Below are 22971 nucleotides of genomic sequence, written 5' to 3' on the forward strand. Positions count from 1 at the left end.
TAACGGCAAAGTGCAGACCTCACCCTCCTCCAGGTGCGCTCACAACGTTGGACAAACGCTTGAGCGGAGGGAACACTGGACTCTGCAAGCTGGGATGAGAACAGAGGAGGCTGGTAACCCAGACTACTCTGAAACGGAGATAACCCGGTAGCAGACGAAGGAAGCGAGTTGTGAGCGTATTCTGCCCAGGGGAGCTGTTCTGCCCAAGACGCAGGGTTTCTGAAAGAAAGGCTGCGTAGTATGCGACCAATTGTCTGATTGGCCCTCTCTGCTTGACCGTTAGACTGGGGATGAAACCCGGAAGAGAGACTGACGGACGCACCAATCAAACGACAGAACTCCCTCCAAAACTGTGACGTGAATTGCGGACCTCTGTCTGAAACGGCGTCTAACGGGAGGCCATGAATTCTGAACACATTCTCGATGATGATTTGTGCCGTCTCCTTAGCGGAAGGAAGTTTAGCGAGAGGAATGAAATGTGCCGCCTTAGAGAACCTATCGACAACCGTAAGAATCACAGTCTTCCCCGCAGACAAAGGCAGACCGGTAATGAAGTCTAGGGCGATGTGAGACCATGGTCGAGAAGGAATGGGGAGCGGTCTGAGACGACCGGCAGGAGGAGAGTTACCTGACTTAGTCTGCGCGCAGTCCGAACAAGCAGCCACGAAACGGCGCGTGTCACGCTCCTGAGTCGGCCACCAAAAGCGCTGGCGAATAGAAGCAAGAGTGCCTCGAACACCGGGATGACCAGCTAACTTGGCAGAGTGAGCCCACTGAAGAACAGCCAGACGAGTGGAAACAGGAACGAAAAGAAGGTTACTAGGACAAGCGCGCGGCGACGCAGTGTGCGTGAGAGCTTGCTTAACCTGTCTTTCAATTCCCCAGACTGTCAACCCGACAACACGCCCATAAGGAAGAATCCCCTCGGGATCAGTAGAAGCCACAGAAGAACTAAAAAGACGGGATAAGGCATCAGGCTTGGTGTTCTTGCTACCCGGACGGTAAGAAATCACAAACTCGAAACGAGCGAAAAATAACGCCCAACGAGCTTGACGAGCATTAAGTCGTTTGGCAGAACGGATGTACTCAAGGTTCTTATGGTCTGTCCAAACGACAAAAGGAACGGTCGCCCCCTCCAACCACTGTCGCCATTCGCCTAGGGCTAAGCGGATGGCGAGCAGTTCGCGGTTACCCACATCATAGTTGCGTTCAGATGGCGACAGGCGATGAGAAAAATAAGCGCAAGGATGAACCTTATCGTCAGACTGGAAGCGCTGGGATAGAATGGCTCCCACGCCTACCTCTGAAGCGTCAACCTCGACAATGAATTGTCTAGTGACGTCAGGAGTAACGAGGATAGGAGCGGACGTAAAACGTTCTTTTAGAAGATCAAAAGCTCCCTGGGCGGAACCGGACCACTTAAAACACGTCTTGACAGAAGTAAGAGCTGTGAGAGGGGCAGCAACTTGACCGAAATTACGAATGAAACGCCGATAGAAATTAGCGAAACCTAGAAAGCGCTGCAACTCGACACGTGACCTTGGAACGGGCCACTCACTGACAGCTTGGACCTTAGCGGAATCCATCTGAATGCCTTCAGCGGAAATAACGGAACCGAGAAAAGTAACGGAGGAGACATGAAAAGAGCACTTCTCAGCCTTCACGTAGAGACAATTCTCTAAAAGGCGCTGGAGAACACGTCGAACGTGCTGAACATGAATCTCGAGTGACGGTGAAAAAATCAGGATATCGTCAAGGTAGACAAAAACAAAGATGTTCAGCATGTCTCTCAGAATATCATTAACTAATGCCTGAAAAACAGCTGGCGCATTGGCGAGACCAAACGGCAGAACCCGGTACTCAAAATGTCCTAACGGAGTGTTAAACGCCGTTTTCCACTCGTCCCCCTCTCTGATGCGCACGAGATGGTAAGCGTTACGAAGGTCCAACTTAGTAAAGCACCTGGCTCCCTGCAGAATCTCGAAGGCTGATGACATAAGGGGAAGCGGATAACGATTCTTAACCGTTATGTCATTCAGCCCTCGATAATCCACGCAGGGGCGCAGAGTACCGTCCTTTTTCTTAACAAAAAAAAACCCCGCCCCGGCTGGAGAGGAAGAAGGCACTATGGTACCGGCGTCAAGAGACACAGACAAATAATCCTCGAGAGCCTTACGTTCGGGAGCCGACAGAGAGTATAGTCTACCCCGAGGAGGAGTGGTCCCCGGAAGGAGATCAATACTACAATCATACGACCGGTGAGGAGGAAGGGAGTTGGCTCGGGACCGACTGAAGACCGTGCGCAGATCATGATATTCCTCCGGCACTCCTGTCAAATCGCCAGGTTCCTCCTGAGAAGTGGGGACAGAAGAAATGGGAGGGATGGCAGACATTAAACACTTCACATGACAAGAAACGTTCCAGGATAGGATAGAATTACTAGACCAATTAATAGAAGGATTATGACATACTAGCCAGGGATGACCCAAAACAACAGGTGTAAAAGGTGAACGAAAAATCAAAAAAGAAATAGTCTCACTGTGGTTACCAGATACTGTGAGGGTTAAAGGTAGTGTCTCAAATCTGATACTGGGAAGATGACTACCATCTAAGGCGAACATGGGCGTAGGCTTGTCTAACTGTCTGAAAGGAATGTCATGTTTCCGAGCCCATGCTTCGTCCATGAAACAACCCTCAGCCCCAGAGTCTATCAAGGCACTGCATGTAGCACCCGAACCGGTCCAGCGTAGATGGACCGACATAGTAGTACAGGATCTAGATGGAGAGACCTGAGTAGTAGCGCTCACCAGTAGCCCTCCGCTTACTGATGAGCTCTGGCTTTTACTGGACATGAATTGACAAAATGTCCATCAAATCCGCAATAGAGGCACAGGCGGTTGGTGATCCTCCGTTCCCTCTCCTTAGTCGAGATGCGAATACCTCCCAGCTGCATGGGCTCAGTCTCTGAGCCAGAGGAGGGAGATGGTTGCGATGCGGAGCAGGGAAACACCGTTGACGCGAGCTCTCTTCCACGAGCTTGGTGACGAAGATCTACCCGTCGTTCTATGCGGATGGCGAGAGCAATCAAAGAGTCCACACTGGAAGGAACCTCCCGGGAGAGAATCTCATCTTTGACCACTGCGTGGAGTCCCTCCAGAAAACGAGCGAGCAGCGCCGGCTCGTTCCAGTCACTAGAGGCAGCAAGAGTGCGAAACTCTATAGAGTAATCCGTTATGGATCGATCACCTTGGCATAGGGAAGCCAGGGCCCTAGAAGCCTCCCTACCAAAAACTGAACGGTCAAAAACCCGAATCATCTCCTCTTTAAAGTTCTGGTAATTGTTTGAACAATCAGCCCTTGCCTCCCAGATAGCTGTGCCCCACTCTCGAGCCCGGCCAGTAAGGAGTGAAATGACGTAAGCAACCCGAGCTCTCTCTCTAGAGTATGTGTTGGGTTGGAGAGAGAACACAATATCACACTGGGTGAGAAAGGAGCGGCACTCCTTGGGCTGCCCGGAGTAGCAAGGTGGGTTATTAACCCTAGGTTCCGGAGGCTCGGCAGACCAGGAAGTAACAGGTGGCACGAGACGAAGACTCTGGAACTGTCCAGAGAGGTCGGAAACCTGAGCGGCCAGGTTCTCCATGGCATGACAAGCAGCAGACAATTCCTGCTCGTGTCTGCCGAGCATGGCTCCTTGGATCTCGACGGCAGTGTTACGAGCGTCTGTAGTCGCTGGGTCCATTCTTTGGTCGGATCCTTCTGTTATGCAGGTGAATGAGGACCCAAAAGCGACTTGGCGAAAACAGAGTCTTTAATCCAGTTTAAGGAAATAGCAATACTCCTAGACAAATCGGAGCGGTAAATAAAGCATAAAAAACAATTCCACTCGTAATCACGAGAACTGACTGGAGACTCGATAATAAACTGCAGGTTGCCTCGGGAAGGCACTTGACCGTAGCAGACTCAGACACCTGCTCACCACGCAGCATCTGAGGGAAACACGACACGACAGGGCGATACAAAGACACAGCACGGTGAACAATATACAAGGATCCGACAGGACAGAAACGGAAAACAAGGGGAGAAATAGGGACTCTAATCAGGGGAAAAGATAGGGAACAGGTGTGGGAAGACTAAATGATTGATTAGGGGAATAGGAACAGCTGGGAGCAGGAACGGAACGATAGAGAGAAGAGAGAGAGAGAGGGAGAGAGAAAAAGGGGAACGAACCTAAAAAGACCAGCAGGGGGAAAACGAACAGAAGGAAAAGCAAAATGACAAGACAATATAAGACAAAACATGACACTACCTGCCGCCACTTTCAGTGTAATAGCTACTGTAAATTGGACAGTGCAGTTAGATTAACAAGAATTGAAGTTTTCTGCCAATTTCAGATATGTCTCTGTACCGTGAAATTCGCTAATCGCATTCGCCTACGTTAGCTCAACCGTCCCGTGGAAGAGAAACCGATTCCGAAAAAGTTTTAAAGAGCTCAGCCAGGTGCTTCTTGTCAGTAATTACCACATCATCAACATTAAAGGACATGGGCAGCTGAGGATGATGTTAATGAGTTTAAGTATAGCCAATTGGAATATGTGGTATATTTTATCATTTCATTGAGGATACCATCAACACCAAAGGCCTTTTGGGTTGGAGGGTTTGTATGTTTTCCTATTCTCTCTCTCTCTCTCTCTCTCTCTCTCTCTCTCTCTCTCTCTCTCTCTCTCTCTCTCTCTCTCTCTCTCTCTCTCTCTCTCTCTCTCTCTCTCTCTCTCTCTCTCCATCCCCATTGACTAGGGACTGAAAGGGCCTGACAGGACTGAGTATATCCCTCTAGTAATTTAATAGGGTCTCTATGGGAGAGTATAGGGATTACCTCAATTAGTGTTGTCACAGTGACAAAACCCCCCCTTTGCTCGCTTGGGCTCAAAGGTCAAAGTTGACGACAGACATGGAGGCTTAACCACCGGTGTCACTTCTAATGACCTCCCACTGTCTATCTGTCTGTCTATCTGTTTGTATCTCTCTTTGTCTCTGGAGACCTTTCCATCTCCTCTCCCTCTCTCTCTCCCTACCTACCTTTACATATGTGTGTGTGATCATGTGTTTGTTTGTATCTCTCAGAGAGAGAGAGAGAGAGAGAGAGAGAGCGAGAGAGAGAGAGAGAGAGAGAGAGAGAGAGAGAGAGAGAGAGAGAGAGAGAGAGAGAGAGACAGAGAGAGACAGAGAGAGACAGAGAGAGACAGAGAGAGAGAGAGACAGAGAGAGAGAGAGAGAGACAGAGAGAGAGAGAGAGAGAGAGAGAGAGAGAGAGAGAGAGAGAGAGAGAGAGAGAGACAGAGAGAGAGAGAGAGAGAGAGAGACAGAGAGAGAGAGAGAGAGAGAGAGAGAGAGAGAGAGAGACAGAGAGAGAGAGAGAGAGAGAGGTACAGTACCACTCTAAAGTTTGGACACACCTACTCTTTCAAGGGTTTTTCTTAATGTTTTATATGTTCTACATTGTACAATAATAGTGAAGAAATACAAAATGAAATTCCAAATTTTATTTTAGATTCTTCAAAGTAGCCTCTCTTTGCCTCGATAACAGCTTTGCACACTCTTGGCATTCTCTCAACCAGCATGACCTGGAATGCTTTTCCAACAGTCTTGAAGGTGTTCTCACATTAGCTGAGCACTTGTTGGCTGCTTTTCTTTCACACTGCAGTCCAACTCATCCCAAACCATCTCAATTGGGTTGAGGTTGGGTGATTGTGGAGACCAAGACATCTGATGCAGCACTTCATCACTCTCCTTCTTGGTCAAATAGCCCTTCCACAGCTTGGAGGTGTGTTGGGTCATTGTCCTTTTGAAAAACAAATAGTCCCACAGCTCAAACTAGATGGGATGGCATATCACTGTTGAATGCTTGAATTGTGGCTTGAATTTTAAATAAATCACAGACAGTGTCACCAGCAAAGCACCCCCACACCACCTCCTCCATGCTTCACGATGGGAACCACACATGCGGAGATCATCCGTTCACCCACTCTTCGTCTCACAAAGGCACAGTGGTTTAAACCAAAAATCTCAAATTTGGACTCATAAGACCAAAGGACACATTTCCACTGGTCTAATGTCCATTGCTCGTGTTTCTTGGCCCAAGCAAGTCTCTTCTTCTTATTGGTGTCCTTTAGTAGTGGTTTCTTTGCAGCAATTCAACCATTAAGGCCTGATTCAAATAGTAAAGTAAAGTACAGATACCCCAAAAACTATTGAAGTACTTTACACCGCTAGTTGTACCTTAGCTTTTCTTCACTTTGATAATACACACTGAACCTGTCTCGTTTTTCTTGGTTCTACATGGTCTGCAGGACAAAATACAAATACTGTCATCTCTCTGTAGTTGTTAAACAACTGTGTTCTTCGTGTTCTGTGTGTGTGTGTGTTTGTGCATGCATGCGTGTGTGTGTGTGTGCTTTTGTGTGCGTGCATGTGTGTGTGCATGTGTGTGTGTGTGTGTGTAGTGTGTATGTGTTTGCAGACAGAGGTGACAAGCAGACAGACAGGCTCTAATCAACTGTGAAAAAGGTTCCCCTTATCACCGCACTGCAATAAAGGCACACAAAGGACCCATTCTCCTGCAGTGTATGTGTGTGTGCGTGTGTGCAGGGGGAAAGCAGGGGGGCGAGAACAGGGGAAACAGGGGGAGAGCGAGAACAGGGGGAGAACAGGGGGAGAGCAGGGGAGAGAGCAGGGGAGAACAGGGGAGAACAGGGGGAGAGCAGGGGGAGAGCGAGAACAGGGGGAGAGCAGGGGAGAACAGGGGGAGAGCAGGGAGAGAACAGGGGGAGAGCAGGGGGAGAGCAGGGGAGAACAGGGGGAGATCAGGGGGAGAACAGGGGGAGAACAGGGGGAGAGCAGGGGGAGAACAGGGTGAGAACAGGGGGAGAACAGGGGGAGAACAGGTGGAGAACAGGGGGAGAACAGGGGAGAGCAGGGGGAGAACAGGGGGAGAGCAGGTGGAGAACAGGGGGAGGGCAGGGGAGAACAGGGGGAGAGCAGGGGAGAACAGGGGAGAGAGCAGGTGGAGAACAGGGGAGGGCAGGGGGAGAGCAGGGGGAGAACAGGGGGAGAACAGGGGGAGAGCAGGGGGAGAACAGGGGAGGGGGGGGAGAGAGAGAGCAGGGGAGAACAGGGGGAGAGCAGGGGGAGAACAGGGGGAGAGCAGGGGGAGAACAGGGGGAGAGCAGGGGGAGAACAGGGGGAGAGCAGGGGGAGAACAGGGGAGAGCAGGGGAGAACAGGGGGAGAGCAGGGGGAGAACAGGGGGAGAGCAGGGGGAGAGCAGGGGGAGAACAGGGGGAGAGCAGGGGGAGAACAGGGGGAGAGCAGGGGGAGTACAGGGGGAGAGCAGGGGGAGTACAGGGGGAGAGCAGGGGAGAACAGGGGGAGAGCAGGGGAGAACAGGGGGAGATTCAGAGAAACAGTCGAAGGACAATAGCCAGACTCAACTGTGTGCGTGTGCGTGTGCGTGTGCGTGTGCGTGTGCGTGGAGAGTGTGCGTGTGTGTGGGGTGCGTGGAGAGCGTGCGTGGGTGTGCGTGTGCGTGTGCGTGGAGCGAGAACAGGGGAGAGCAGGGGAGAACAGGGGAGAACAGGGGAGAACAGGGGAGAACAGGGGGAGAACAGGGGGAGAGCAGCGGGGGAGTGCGGGGAGAACAGGGGGAGAGCAGGGGAGAACAGGGGGAGAGCAGCGTGTGAGTGTGTGTGGGGGGGGTGTGTGTGCGTGTGCGTGTGCGTGTGCGTGTGCGTGTGCGTGCTGCGTGTGCGTGTGTGTGTGTGTGTGTGTGTGTGTGTGTGTGTGTGTGTGTGTGTGTGTGTGTGTGTGTGTGTGTGTGTGTGTGTGTGTGTGTGTGTGTGTGTGTGTGTGTGTGTGTGGGTGTGCGTGTGCGTGTGCGTGTGCGTGTGCGTGTGCGTGTGCGTGTGTGTGTGTGTGTGTGTGTGTGTGTGTGTGTGTGTGTGTGTGTGTGTGTGTGTGTGTGTGTGTGTGTGTGTGTGTGTGTGCGTGTGCGTGTGCGTGTGCGTGGGCGTGGGTGTGGGTGTGGGTGTGTGTGTTTGTAAAGGGGACCAGAGGACAGAGCTGGCTCCTGTCCGTATCCAGGGTCCTTCCTCAGAACCTCATTAGTCACGCTAAGTGACCTTTGAGGAGGTGAAGATAGATGGGGGATGGGACACAGCCAGAAAGCATATCTCACTTTCCATCTCCCTCTTTTCCCTCTCGCTCTTTTCTCTGTCCTGTCATTTTTCTGCTGTCTCTCTCTATCTCTCTCCCCGTTTCTCTCTCCTCCATCACACTCTCACCCTCCTGGGTGGTTCAGTGGTTGAAGAGTTGAGTGAGCCCATACTGTTCAACAGATTTTTATATATCATACACTACAGTACAGCATTGTCTAAGAATATATTTAGAGAATGTGTGTGCACTATATCAGAACTGTCAATGTCTTTTGCTTCCTTTTAACAGGTTTTGGCAACCCTGTTATATAAATCCCAGATCCCACAGTAGAGTGTGTGTTATTGAATGGGTGTGTGTGTCCCTTTCAGTGTGTCAGATATGCAGACGTTGTCTGTTTAAATCATCTCTCAACCACTCTCTCTCTCTCTCTCTCCCTCTCTCTCTCTCTCTCTCTCTCTCTCTCTCTCTCTCTCTCTCTCTCTCTCTCTCTCTCTCTCCCTCCCTCTCTCTCTCTCTCTCTCTCTCTCTCTCTCTCTCTCTCTCTCTCTCTCTCTCTCTCTCTCTCTCTCTCTCTCTCTCTAAGAATATATCTCTCTCTCTCTCTCTCTCTCTCTCTCTCTCTCTCTCTCTCTCTCTCTCTCTCTCTCTCTCCCTCTCTCTCTCTCCCTCTCTCTCTCTCTCTCTCTCTCTCTCTCTCTCTCTCTCTCTCTCTCTCTCTCTCTCTCTCTCTCTCTCTCTCTCTCTCTCTCTCTCTCTTTATCTCTCTCTCTCCCCCTCTCTCTCTCTCTCTCTCTCTCTCTCTCCTCTCTCTCTCTCTCTCTCTCTCTCTCTCTCTCTCTCTCTCTCTCTCTCTCTCTCTCTCTCTCTCTCTCTCTCTCTCTCTCTCTCTCTCTCTCTCTCTCTCTCTCTCTCTCTCTCTCTCTCTCTCTCTTTATCTCTCTCTCTCTCTCTCTCTCTCTCTCTCTCTCTCTCTCTCTCTCTCTCTCTCTCTCTCTCTCTCTCTCTCTCTCTCTCTCTCTCTCTCTCTCTCTCTCTCTCTCGCTCTCACTCTCTCACACACGTTCTCTCCCTATCTCTCTCACTTTTTCTCTCCCTATCTCTCTCACTTTTTATCTCTCTTTCTCTCTCCCTTTTCCCTGGGTAGTAGCTTCAGCCCAGGGAGCCTGGTCTTTGTGTGTAGCCTGATTAGAGGCAGTGTGGGCTGGGGAGAGCTGTCTGCTGTGTTGGACTGTCTGGAACTCCTCCAGACATACAGTCAGACCTGCTGCTGAAGAGACAGGCTGGAATGTGGGAGGAAACACACACACACACAATTACCGGAGAGGGAAGGAGGACACCCACACAAACGCTAATGCTGCCTGGAGGGAAGGCACAAGGTGACTTAGCCCTCTGAGACAGATGCTTGTGTGTGTGTGTGAAGTTGTGTGTGTGGTTGTCTGTATGTGTGTGTTTGCTATCAAATACTTGTTTTGCTATCTTATCCCTTAGATTTGAGTTAGTTTTATAAATGTGTAAAGTGGAGAAGCTGTGTTTGTATTAATGTATATACAGTGGGGAGAACAAGTATTTGATACACTGCCGATTTAGCAGGTTTTCCTACTTACAAAACAAAAATCCAGAAAATCACATGATTTTTAAGTAATTAATTTGCATTTTATTGCATGACATTTGATCAACTATTTGATCACCAACCAACCAGTAAGAATTCCGGGCTCATTACCTGTATTAACTGCACCTGTTTGAACTCGTTACCTGTATAAAAGACACCTGTCCACACACTCAATCAAACAGACTCCAACCTCTCCACAATGGCCAAGACCTGAGAGCTGTGTAATGACATCAGGTAGAATATTGTAGACCTGCACAAGGCTGGGATGGGCTACAGGACAATAGGCAAGCAGCTTGGTGAGAAGGCAACAACTGTTGGCGCAATTATTAGAAAATGCAAGAAGTTCAAGATGACGATCAGTCACCCTCGGTCTGGGGCTCCATGCAAGATCTCACCTCGTGGGGCATCAATGATCATGAGGAAGGTGAGGGATCAGCCCAGAACTACACGGCAGGACCTGGTCAATGACCTGAAGAGAGCTGGGAACACAGCCTCAAAGAAAACCATTAGTAACCCCCTACGCCGTCATGGATTAAAATCCTTGCAGCGAACCCAAGGTCCCCCTGCTCAAGCCAGCGCATGTCCATGCCCATCTGAAGTTTGCCAATGACCATCTGGATGATCCAGATGAGGAATGGGAGAAGGTCATGTGGTCTCATGAAACAAAAATATAGCTTTTTGGTCTCAACTCCACTTACCGTGTTTGGAGGAAGAAGAAGGATGAGTACAACCCCAAGAACACCATCCCAACCGTGAATCATGGAGGTGGAAACATCATTCTTTGGGGATGCTTTTCTGCAAAGGGGACAGGACGATGGCACCGTATTGAGGGGAGGATGGATGGGGCCATGTATCGCGAGATCTTGGCCAACAACCTCCTTGCCTTAGTAAGAGCATTGAAGATGGGTCGTGGCTGGGTCTTCCAGCATGACAACGACCCGAAACACACAGCCAGGGCAACTAAGGAGTGGCTCCATGAGAAGCGTCTCAAGGTCCTGGAGTGGCCTAGCCAGTCCCCAGACCTGAACCCAGAGGAAAATCTTTGGAGGGAGCTGAAAGTCCGTATTGCCCAGCGACAGCCCCGAAACCTGAAGGCTCTGGAGAAGGTCTGTATGGAGGAGTGGGACAAAATCCCTGCTGCAGTGTGTACAAAACTTGTCAATAACTACAGGAAACGTATGATCTCTGTAATTGCAAACAAAGGTTTCTGTACCAAATATTAAGTTCTGCTTTTCTGATGTATCAAATACTTATGTCATGCAATAAAATGCAAATTAATTACTTAAAAATACAATGTGATTTTCTGGATTTTTGTTTTAGATTCCATCTCTCACAGTTGAGGTGTACCTATGATAAAAAATTACAGACCTCTAAATGCTTTGTAAGTAGGAAAACCTGCAAAATCAGTAGTGTATCAAATACTTGTTCTCCACACTGTACATATTGTACAGTATCTTATCATGACAGTAAGTGTTTTACAAAGAGAAACAAACAAAAATGCCTTGGAGTTCCATAGAGTAAACCATCTTACATAGTGAATGCCAAAATCCCATATATATTTTGGTTTGAAAATAAATGGCACCAATAAGATACTTATTTTAATATACATTTCTAGTATATTTTATTTATTTCTTTTTTGCGAAACAATAAAATGTGTTTCAGTAACAAAACTACTTATAGTTGTATTGGTTAAAAACATAACTGCAGAAGTAAAAAAATGAATATTTTTCTGATTAAAGCAAAAGTGAGTTCACGTGCTCTGTCTGCATGTACGATTCCTGGTGTACCATATCATACCATAAAGTATAATTGAAGCAAATTATAACAAATAAAACATGTTCCTTTTTAAAATGGAACATTTTTTCACTACAGCCATTTTACCACCGTTATTTTGTTCAATTCTGTTAGATTTGAATCCATAAGTAAATACCTGGTAACTAGGGAACCGTACTAAAAAGAGACATATTTCTAAGTGAGAACCAGAGATTTTACCACCCGATGGGTATTTTAGTCCATAGTGTGAGTCTCTCTGTCTCTAGCTGTTGTTGCGTCCTCAAAGTCCTTTTCCTTCTTGCTTTTCTAAGATGTAGTTTCCTTCTCTCTCTGTTTCTGGTTTTGAGCAGTAGGCTTATTGTCCCAATGCAGGCTGCGCTGTACCACAGTCAGTGGCAGCATCAATCCAACCATAAACATCTTCTTTCAATCAATTCATCCATCCATATCTTCTTTTTTAAATATTTTTCATATCTACAACCTATTTTTTTCCACAATTATTAAAAAATTTCCCCTTTAATCTACACAAAATAAAAAGCATGAAAATACCATGATAAAGACCATTGTAAAGACCATGATAAAGACCATTGTAAAGACCATGATAAAGACCATGGTAAAGACCATGATAAAGACCATGATAAAGACCATTGTAAAGACCATGATAAAGACCATGTAAAGACCATGGTAAAGACCATTGTAAAGACCATGACCATGGTAAAGACCATGGTAAAGACCATGATAAAGACCATGATAAAGACCATGATAAAGACCATGTAAAGACCATGGTAAAGACCATTATAAAGACCATGTAAATACCATTGTAAAGACCATGGCAAAGACCATGATAAAGACCATGTAAAGACCATTGTAAAGACCATGATAAAGACCATTGTAAAGACCATGAAAAGACCATGATAAAGACCATGGTAAAGACTATGTAAAGACCATTAAAAGACCAGCGTAAGGTGTTATTTGAATATTCCATAATGTTCCTGTGTAGGCTTGCAAAATTCTAGTAGGGCGATTCCATGCCAAGATTTTTGTTATCTCAGATTCTTCTGCCAATTCTCACATAGAAACATCATTGGGAGAACGGATGCTTCACATGCTTTTCACATTTGTATCACAATTTATTTTTAAATAGCCATTATAGGCCATTAAAAAATATATACATGTCTGTAATCTGTGAACCTTACATGGTCTTTGTGTCATTATACTCCTTGTGTGCTCTAAAACATTAAAATAATACATGTTAATATCTAAAAAGTTTATATATTTTTATTTAAATTATTTTTAGCCATATAGTTAGGAACAATATACTTTTCAAACACGTGACATTTCCAGAGTGGCTCTCTGGTACTTTTGAAGATATGACCCATTTGACAAATTGTATTTCAGAATCTAGACAACCTCTATATGCTACAGCACACTATGAGGAGTATGATGACACCAAGGTGTTGTCTGTATCGAGTGCGTTTCACAGGTCACAGGTCACAGGTCATATGGTCTTACAGGAGGCATGAAGGTCTAAAAAGTGATTCAAATGATAAAAACATGTCAAACATCCTTCCTCCAATTTTTATTTGAGAATTGCAAGAACAATCTGAGAAGCCCAAAATATTTTTGGTCTATCCTGGCGTGAAATCTCCCAGTAACTCCCTAAATTCCCAGCATTTCTGGAAATCCTGGTAGGAAGATTCATGGGATCAGAAGAAATTGTGAATCCTCTGATCAGTATTTCTAGAAAACCTGAGATTATTGTGAATGTTAAAATTATTTTGCAACCTCTGTGTTTTCAGAAAATACCTGACCTAGCTCAGTCATGATTATGAGCAGAATGGCAAACTGTTTTCTATATACACTCTGGACAGACGGAGTTTTCAATTTCAGAGGCTCCTGAACTTACAACCTTTTTTACACATGGTGTGTGGTAAATTTTCTCTTACCCATTTTTCTCACAATCAGTCATTCATCACATCTTGAAGCTTGCTCTACTCTAATGGCCACATCCTCTCGAAGATTTACAAAACTATTCAAAGCACCACACTGCAAGCACTACTGCCATCTGTACGAAGTCATGCCATCATTTTTACTATGTTCCTCTGCTATCGTCATAATGATAAATTGATTGCTGTAAAATATACATGTGATTGTTTTATTTATAGGATATAAGAATTGAATAGTGTCTTGGAGGATCCTGTCGCATCGTGTGTGATAAACGCTGAGTACAATATGGCAGGGCAGTAACACCAGCACCCCTGTATCAAAAATCTGTAGTAACCATCTCAAAAACAGGAAAGAAAATTATTAGAAAAATATCAGCGAGTTATCTGTTATAAATTCGGAGATTCTTTGGGACTCTCGGGGCAGGTATAACAGACAGAGAAGGTGCTACTGTATGGTAGGGGGGGGGGGGTGGGTAGGTGGGTAGCAGGAAAGATATTGGGCCAAAGAAAGGTTCAATGTTTGTGCTAGGAAGCAAGCTGAGAGGTCTGGAGGGTGTTTGCTAGAACATGGTGGGATATGTGGAAAACTGGGGGAGACTGGGGGAGACTGGGAGAGACTTGGGAGAGAGACTGGGGAGACTGGGGGAGACTGGGAGAGAGACTGGGGGAGACTGGGAGAGACTTGGGAGAGAGACTGGGAGAGACTTGGGAGATAGACTGGGTGAGACTGGGAGAGAGACTGGGGGAGACTGGGAGAGAGACTGGGGGAGACTGGGGGAGACTGGGAGAGAGACTGGGGGAGACTGGGAGAGAGACTGGGGGAGACTGGGAGAGACTTGGGAGAGAGACTGGGAGAGACTTGGGAGAGAGACTGGGAGAGACTGGGAGAGACTTGGGAGAGAGACTGGGAGAGACTTGGGAGAGAGACTGGGAGAGAGACTGGGGGAGACTGGGAGAGAGACTGGGGGAGACTGGGAGAGACTTGGGAGAGAGACTGGGAGAGAGACTGGTAGAGACTTGGGAGAGAGACTGGGGGAGACTGGGAGAGACCTGGGAGAGAGACTGGGAGAGACTTGGGAGAGAGACTGGGGGAGACTGGGAGAGAGACTGGGGGAGACTGGGAGAGACTTGGGAGAGAGACTGGGAGAGACTTGGGAGAGAGACTGGTAGAGAGACTGGGGGAGACTTGAGAGATAGACTGGGGGAGACTTGGGAGAGAGACTGGGGAGACTTGGGAGAGAGACTGGAGAGACTGGGAGAGAGACTGGGGAGGCTGGGAGAGACTTGGGAGAGAGACTGGGGGAGACTGGGAGAGAGACTGGGGAGACTGGGAGAGACTTGGGAGAGAGACTGGGGGAGACTGGGAGAGAGACTGGGGGAGACTGGGAGAGACTTGGGAGAGAGACTGGGAGAGACTTGGGAGAGAGACTGGGGGAGACTGGGAGAGAGACTGGGGGAGACTGGGAGAGACTTGGGAGAGAGACTGGGGGAGACTGGGAGAGAGACTGGGGAGACTGGGGGAGACTTGGGAGAGAGACTGGGGAGACTTGGGAGAGAGACTGGGGGAGACTTGGGAGAGAGACTGGGGAGACTTGGGAGAGAGACTGGGGGAGACTTGGGAGAGAGACTGGGAGAGACTTGGGAGAGAGACTGGGGAGACTTGGGAGATAGACTGGGGGAGACATGGGAGAGAGACTGGGAGAGACTTGGGACAACTGACTGGAGGGATAGAGGGGAGACAACAGACTGGAGGGATAGTGGGGAGAGGGAGAGACAACTGACTGGAGGGATAGAGGGGAGAGGGAGAGACAACTGACTGGAGGGATAGAGGGGAGAGGGAGAGACAACTGACTGGGGGGATAGAGGGGAGAGGGAGAGACAACTGACTGGAGGGATAGAGGGGAGAGTGAGAGACAACTGACTGGAGGATAGAGGGGAGAGGGAGAGACAACTGACTGGAGGGATAGAGGGGAGAGGGAGAGACAACTGACTGGAGGGATAGAGGGGAGAGGGAGAGACAACTGACTGGAGGGATAGAGGGGAGAGGGAGAGACAACTGACTGGAAGGATAGAGGGGAGAGGGAGAGACAACTGACTGGAGAGATAGAGGGGAGAGGGAGAGACAACTGACTGGAAGGATAGAGGGGAGAGGGAGAGACAACTGACTGGAGGGATAGAGGGGAGAGGGAGAGACAACTGACTGGAGGGATAGAGGGGAGAGGGGGAGACATTTGGGGAAGACTGGGGTTGTGATAGTTGTATCAGTAAGGTCACTGGAAGACTGTATGATAGGTGGGACACTGCTGACTCTTCATGTACTTGATGGCGAACTTCAACTCTGTACTCTTCTTCTCCCATTTGTGGATGGACATAAGCAGCAGCTGCTGGTCCACTTTCCGGCCCATGATGAGGAAGTTACTGCCAAGGTTGTCCAGCTGAGCACAGGGGCAGTTGGCTCCATTCTTTATGTACAGCGTCAGCTTCTTCAAGTCCTTTTTACGCAGGACACCCATCTTGAGCACCTTCTTCTTTTTCTGAGCGGCGATGAGTTTACGGTCGCCATTCTCTTTCTTCACTTCTTTGATCTTCATCTTGATAGCTAGGGGAGAAGGGAGAGAGAGGAAGGAGAGAGTGAGAAAGGAGAGAAGAGGAGAGAGTGGGAGGAGAAAGTGATTGAGAGAGCGAGATGGAGAGACAGATTGAGATAAACATTTGGATCAGTGACTTGCATTTTAATTTCAAATAAACCTCCTGATGGCAGTTTTGCCTTTAAGATGGAATCTATGGCAGAGTAAACAAACATAACTTAAATCCATGCCCTAAACAACAACAAAACTCAGAAAAACATGCAACCCATCCCTTTAGCAAATGGAATGAGCCCAACATTGGACTAAAACATTCAAAAACTATATGAAAGCTACTCATGTGTTTTGTGTTGGGACCTGGACATTGCAATTGATTTTTGCAATTTGTTCCAGTCATTGGCAGCAGAGAACTGGAAGGAAAGGTGGTCAAAAGAGGTGTTGGCTTTGGGGATAACCAATTAAATATACCTGCTGGAGCATGTGCTATTGGTGGGTGTTGAAATGGTGACCAGTGAGCTGAGATAAGGCGGAGCTTTACCTAGCAAAGGCATATAGATGAACTGGAGTAAGTGGGTTTGGAGACGAATATGTAGCAATGACCAGCCAACGAGAGCATACAGGACGCAGTGGTGGGTAGTATATGGGGCTTTGGTGACAAAACGGATGGCACTGTGATAGACTACATCCAATTTGCTTAGAGTGTTGGAGCTATTTTGTAAATGACATTGCCGAAGTCAAGGATCGGTAGGATAGTCAGTTTTATGAGGGTATGTTTGGCAGCATGAGTGAAGGAGGATTTGTTGCAAAAAAGGAAGCCTATTCTAGATTTGATTTTGGATTGGAGATATGAGTCTGGAAGGAAGGTTTACAGGCTAACCAGACACATAGGTATTTATAGTTGTCCACATATTCTAAGTCAGAACCTTCCAGAGTAGTGATGCTAGTCGGGAGGGCAGTTGCGGGCAGCGATCGGTTGAAGAGCATGCATTTTGCTTTACTAGTATTTAAGAGCAATTGGAGGCCACGGAATGAGAGTTGTGTGGCATTGAATCTTGTTTGGAGGTTTGTTAAGGCAGTGTCCAGAGAAGGGCCAAATGCATATAGAATGGTGTCGTCTGCATAGAGGTGGATCAGAGCATCGCCAGCAGCTAGAGCGACATCATTGATATATACAGAGAAAAGAGTCGGCCCGAGAATTGAACCCTGTGGCATCCCCAGAGAGACTGCCACACACACATACACACACAAACACACGCACGCACACACTCACTCACGCACACACACATACACATACACAAACACGGGTAGATCCCGCCCCAAGCACAGGGGTACTTTACACCTCTCCAGAGGGTCATCATTTACCCATATACAACTAATCACTATTACCTTGGGACTGCCACAAGACTACATCCTCTGTGTCTGTGTGTTTATGTGTGTCTGTGTTTGTTTCAGAGAGGAATTCTCCATGTAAGCACACCCTGACAGACCACAAAAATCATGTTGAGGATGAAGGACCAACGTTGGTATCAAACGTAGTTATATTCCCAACCACCTGGAATATTGACATGTTACTTCTGGCCTCCTTTCCTTCTGTTTTCTAATGTTTCTTACACACACACAGGGTCTTAATATGTTCAGGGGGGTATTTGTGTGGTGTGTGTGGGTCCCACCAGCCAGTATGTGACCTGAGACATTGTACAAAATAATGCAAGTAACAGAAAATAAAATTAGAATTGAAAGAGTTGTCTGACAGTTTTCAGAAAGGAAACGGCAGTTTGGATGACTAGGTGAACCTAGTACACACACACACACACACACACACACTGTGAACCTAGTACACACACACATACACGCGCACGCACGCACACACACACACACACACACACACACACACACACACACACACACACACGCACGCACGCGCGTGTATGTGTGTGTGTACTAGGTTCACAGTGTGTGTGTGTGTGTGTGTGTGTGTGTGTGTGTGTGTGTGTGTGTGTGTGTGTGTGTGTGTGTGTGTGTGTGTGTGTGTGTGTGTGTGTGTGTGTGTGTGTGTGTGTGTGCATGCGCGTGCGTGTGCGTGCGTGCGTGCGCGTGCGTGCGCGTGCGTGCGCGTGGACTAGGTTCACCTAGTCATCCAAACTGCCACAATGTGTGTGTGTGTGTGTGTGTGTGTGTGTGTGTGTGTGTGTGTGTGTGTGTGTGTGTGTGTGTGTGTGTGTGTGTGTGTGTGTGTGTGTGTGTGTGTGTGTGTGTGTGTGTGTGTGCATGTGTGCGTGCGCGTGTGTGTGTGTGTACTAGGTTCACCTAGTCATCCAAACTGCCACAATGTGTGTGTGTGTGTGTGTGTGTGTGTGTGTGTGTGTGTGTGTGTGTGTGTGTGTGTGTGTGTGTGTGTGTGTGTGTGTGTGTGTGTGTGTGTGTGTGTGTGTGTGTGTGTGTGTGTGTGTGTGTGTGCATGCGTGCGTGCGTGCGCGTGTATGTGTGTGTGTACTAGGTTCACCTAGTCATCCAAACTGCCACAATGTGTGTGTGTGTGTGTGTGTGTGTGTGTGTGTGTGTGTGTGTGTGTGTGTGTGTGTGTGTGTGTGTGTGTGTGTGTGTGTGTGTGTGTGTGTGTGTGTGTGTGTGTGTGTGTGTGTGTGTGCGCATGCGTGCGTGCGCGTGTATGTGTGTGTGTACTAGGTTCACCTAGTCATCCAAACTGCCACAATGTGTGTGTGTGTGTGTGTGTGTGTGTGTGTGTGTGTGTGTGTGTGTGTGTGTGTGTGTGTGTGTGTGTGTGTGTGTGTGTGTGTGTGTGTGTGTGTGTGTGTGTGTGTGTGTGTGTGTGTGTGTGTGTGTGTGTGTGACCTCATGCTATATGACCAAGGACTGTGTGGCTGGCTGTTAGTCAGTGTTGGCTGCTTCTCTGAGTGTGAAACAGAATAAAGACACTGGATGTGTCCCAAATGTCACCCTATTAAGAATATGAAACACTCGTTTTGACCAGGACCCATAGGGTAGTGTACCTATGGGTGATGTAGTGCACTGTGCAGGGAATAGGGTTCCATTTGGGTCACGTGAGTTGTATTGTATTGCTCTTGGATTTGAATAATGCCAGTTCCACCATTCTTCAACCAGAAGTACATTCTCATTAATATCAGTTCTGGTTGGTATCATGTTAACTTAATGTACGTTCTGGCTGGTATCATGTTAACTTAATGTAAGTTCTGGCTGGTATCATGTTAACTTAATGTACGTTCTGGCTGGTATCATGTTAACTTAATGTAAGTTCTGGCTGTTATCATGTTAACTTAATGTACGTTCTGTCTGGTATCATGTTAACTTAATGTAAGTTCTGGCTGGTATCATGTTAACTTAATGTAAGTTCTGGCTGGTATCATGTTAACTTCTCAGTAATATCAGTTCTGTCTGGTATCATGTTAACTTAATGTACGTTCTGGCTGGTATCATGTTAACTTAATGTACGTTCTGGCTGGTATCATGTTAACTTCTCAGTAATATCAGTTCTGGCTGGTATCATGTTAACTTAATGTAAGTTCTGTCTGGTATCATGTTAACTTAATGTAAGTTCTGTCTGGTATCATGTTAACTTAATGTACGTTCTGTCTGGTATCATGTTAACTTAATGTACGTTCTGGTGGTATCATGTTAACTTAATGTAAGTTCTGGCTGGTATCATGTTAACTTAATGTAAGTTCTGTCTGGTATCATGTTAACTTAATGTAAGTTCTGGCTGGTATCATGTTAACTTAATGTAAGTTCTGGCTGGTATCATGTTAACTTAATGTAAGTTCTGTCTGGTATCATGTTAACTTAATGTAAGTTCTGGCTGGTATCATGTTAACTTAATGTACGTTCTGGCTGGTATCATGTTAACTTAATGTAAGTTCTGGCTGGTATCATGTTAACTTAATGTAAGTTCTGGCTGGTATCATGTTAACTTAATGTAAGTTCTGGCTGGTATCATGTTAACTTAATGTAAGTTCTGGCTGGTATCATGTTAACTTAATGTAAGTTCTGTCTGGTATCATGTTAACTTAATGTAAGTTCTGGCTGGTATCATGTTAACTTAATGTAAGTTGTGGCTGGTATCATGTTAACTTCTCAGTAATATCAGTTCTGGCTGGTATCATGTTAACTTAATGTAAGTTGTGGCTGGTATCATGTTAACTTATCAGTAATATCAGTTCTGGCTGGTATCATGTTAACTTAATGTAAGTTCTGGCTGGTATCATGTTAACTTAATGTAAGTTCTGGCTGGTATCATGTTAACTTCTCAGTAATATCAGTATGGCTGGTATCATGTTAACTTAATGTAAGTTCTGGCTGGTATCATGTTAACTTCTCAGTAATATCAGTATAGCTGGTATCATGTTAACTTCTCAGTAATATCAGTTCTAGCTGGTATCATGTTAACTTAAGTAATATCAGTTCTGGCTGGTATCATGTTAACTTCTCAGTAATATCAGTATAGCTGGTATCATGTTAACTTCTCAGTAATATCAGTATAGCTGGTATCATGTTAACTTCTCAGTAATATCAGTATAGCTGGTATCATGTTAACTTCTCAGTAATATCAGTATAGCTGGTATCATGTTAACTTAATGTAAGTTCTGGCTGGTATCATGTTAACTTAATGTAAGTTCTGGCTGGTATCATGTTAACTTCTCAGTAATATCAGTATAGCTGGTATCATGTTAACTTCTCAGTAATATCAGTATAGCTGGTATCATGTTAACTTCTCAGTAATATCAGTATAGCTGGTATCATGTTAACTTCTCAGTAATATCAGTATAGCTGGTATCATGTTAACTTAAGTAATATCAGTATAGCTGGTATCATGTTAACTTCTCAGTAATATCAGTATAGCTGGTATCATGTTAACTTAATGTAAGTTCTGGCTGGTATCATGTTAACTTAATGTAAGTTCTGGCTGGTATCATGTTAACTTCTCAGTAATATCAGTATAGCTGGTATCATGTTAACTTCTCAGTAATATCAGTATAGCTGGTATCATGTTAACTTCTCAGTAATATCAGTATAGCTGGTATCATGTTAACTTCTCAGTAATATCAGTATAGCTGGTATCATGTTCACTTCTCAGTAATATCAGTATAGCTGGTATCATGTTAACTTCTCAGTAATATCAGTATAGCTGGTATCATGTTAACTTAATGTAAGTTATGGCTGGTATCATGTTAACTTAATGTAAGTTCTGGCTGGTATCATGTTAACTTAATGTAAGTTCTGGCTGGTATCATGTTAACTTAATGTAAGTTCTGGCTGGTATCATGTTAACTTAATGTAAGTTCTGGCTGGTATCATGTTAACTTCTCAGTAATATCAGTATGGCTGGTATCATGTTAACTTAATGTAAGTTCTGGCTGGTATCATGTTAACTTAATGTAAGTTCTGGCTGGTATCATGTTAACTTCTCAGTAATATCAGTATTCTGCTGGTATCATGTTAACTTCTCAGTAATATCAGTTCTAGCTGGTATCATGTTAACTTAAATATCAGTATAGCTGGTATCATGTTAACTTAATGTAAGTTCTGGCTGGTATCATGTTCACTTAATGTAAGTTCTGGCTGGTATCATGTTAACTTAATGTAAGTTCTGGCTGGTATCATGTTAACTTAATGTAAGTTCTGTCTGGTATCATGTTAACTTCTCAGTAATATCAGTATGGCTGGTATCATGTTAACTTAATGTAAGTTCTGGCTGGTATCATGTTAACTTAATGTAAGTTCTGGCTGGTATCATGTTAACTTAATGTAAGTTCTGGCTGGTATCATGTTAACTTCTCAGTAATATCAGTATAGCTGGTATCATGTTAACTTCTCAGTAATATCAGTATAGCTGGTATCATGTTAACTTAATGTAATATCAGTGTAGCTGGTATCATGTTAACTTAATGTAAGTTCTGGCTGGTATCATGTTAACTTAATGTAAGTTCTGGCTGGTATCATGTTAACTTAATGTAAGTTCTGGCTGGTATCATGTTAACTTAATGTAAGTTATGGCTGGTATCATGTTAACTTCTCAGTAATATCAGTATGGCTGGTATCATGTTAACTTAATGTAAACGCTGGCTGGTATCATGTTAACTTAATGTAAGTTCTGGCTGGTATCATGTTAACTTAATGTAAGTTATGGCTGGTATCATGTTAACTTAATGTAAGTTCTGGCTGGTATCATGTTAACTTAATGTAAGTTATGGCTGGTATCATGTTAACTTCTCAGTAATATCAGTATGGCTGGTATCATGTTAACTTAATGTACGTTCTGGCTGGTATCATGTTAACTTAATGTAAGTTATGGCTGGTATCATGTTAACTTCTCAGTAATATCAGTATGGCTGGTATCATGTTAACTTAATGTAAGTTATGGCTGGTATCATGTTAACTTCTCAGTAATATCAGTATGGCTGGTATCATGTTAACTTAATGTAAGTTCTGTCTGGTATCATGTTAACTTAATGTACGTTCTGGCTGGTATCATGTTAACTTAATGTAAGTTATGGCTGGTATCATGTTAACTTCTCAGTAATATCAGTATGGCTGGTATCATGTTAACTTAATGTAAGTTCTGTCTGGTATCATGTTAACTTAATGTAAGTTCTGGCTGGTATCATGTTAACTTAATGTAAGTTCTGGCTGGTATCATGTTAACTTAATGTAAGTTATGGCTGGTATCATGTTAACTTCTCAGTAATATCAGTATGGCTGGTATCATGTTAACTTAATGTACGTTCTGGCTGGTATCATGTTAACTTAATGTAAGTTCTGGCTGGTATCATGTTAACTTAATGTACGTTCTGGCTGGTATCATGTTAACTTAA

General features: G+C 45.6%; 1 protein-coding gene across 1 annotated transcript in view; it reads right to left on the reverse strand.

The window, feature by feature from the left end:
* Positions 1 to 15657: 15657 nt before the first annotated feature.
* The window catches only part of LOC124041096 (secreted frizzled-related protein 5-like), a 79128-nt gene continuing 71814 nt past the window's right edge, over positions 15658 to 22971 (reverse strand). The window contains exon 3 of the mRNA XM_046358263.1: positions 15658 to 16137. Coding sequence (XP_046214219.1) covers positions 15809 to 16137 — 329 coding nt within the window. The 3' untranslated portion in view covers positions 15658 to 15808. The remainder of the gene's footprint in view (positions 16138 to 22971) is intronic.

The sequence above is a fragment of the Oncorhynchus gorbuscha genome, linkage group LG08, assembly GCF_021184085.1.
Source record: "Oncorhynchus gorbuscha isolate QuinsamMale2020 ecotype Even-year linkage group LG08, OgorEven_v1.0, whole genome shotgun sequence".
Taxonomy (NCBI): domain Eukaryota; kingdom Metazoa; phylum Chordata; class Actinopteri; order Salmoniformes; family Salmonidae; genus Oncorhynchus; species Oncorhynchus gorbuscha.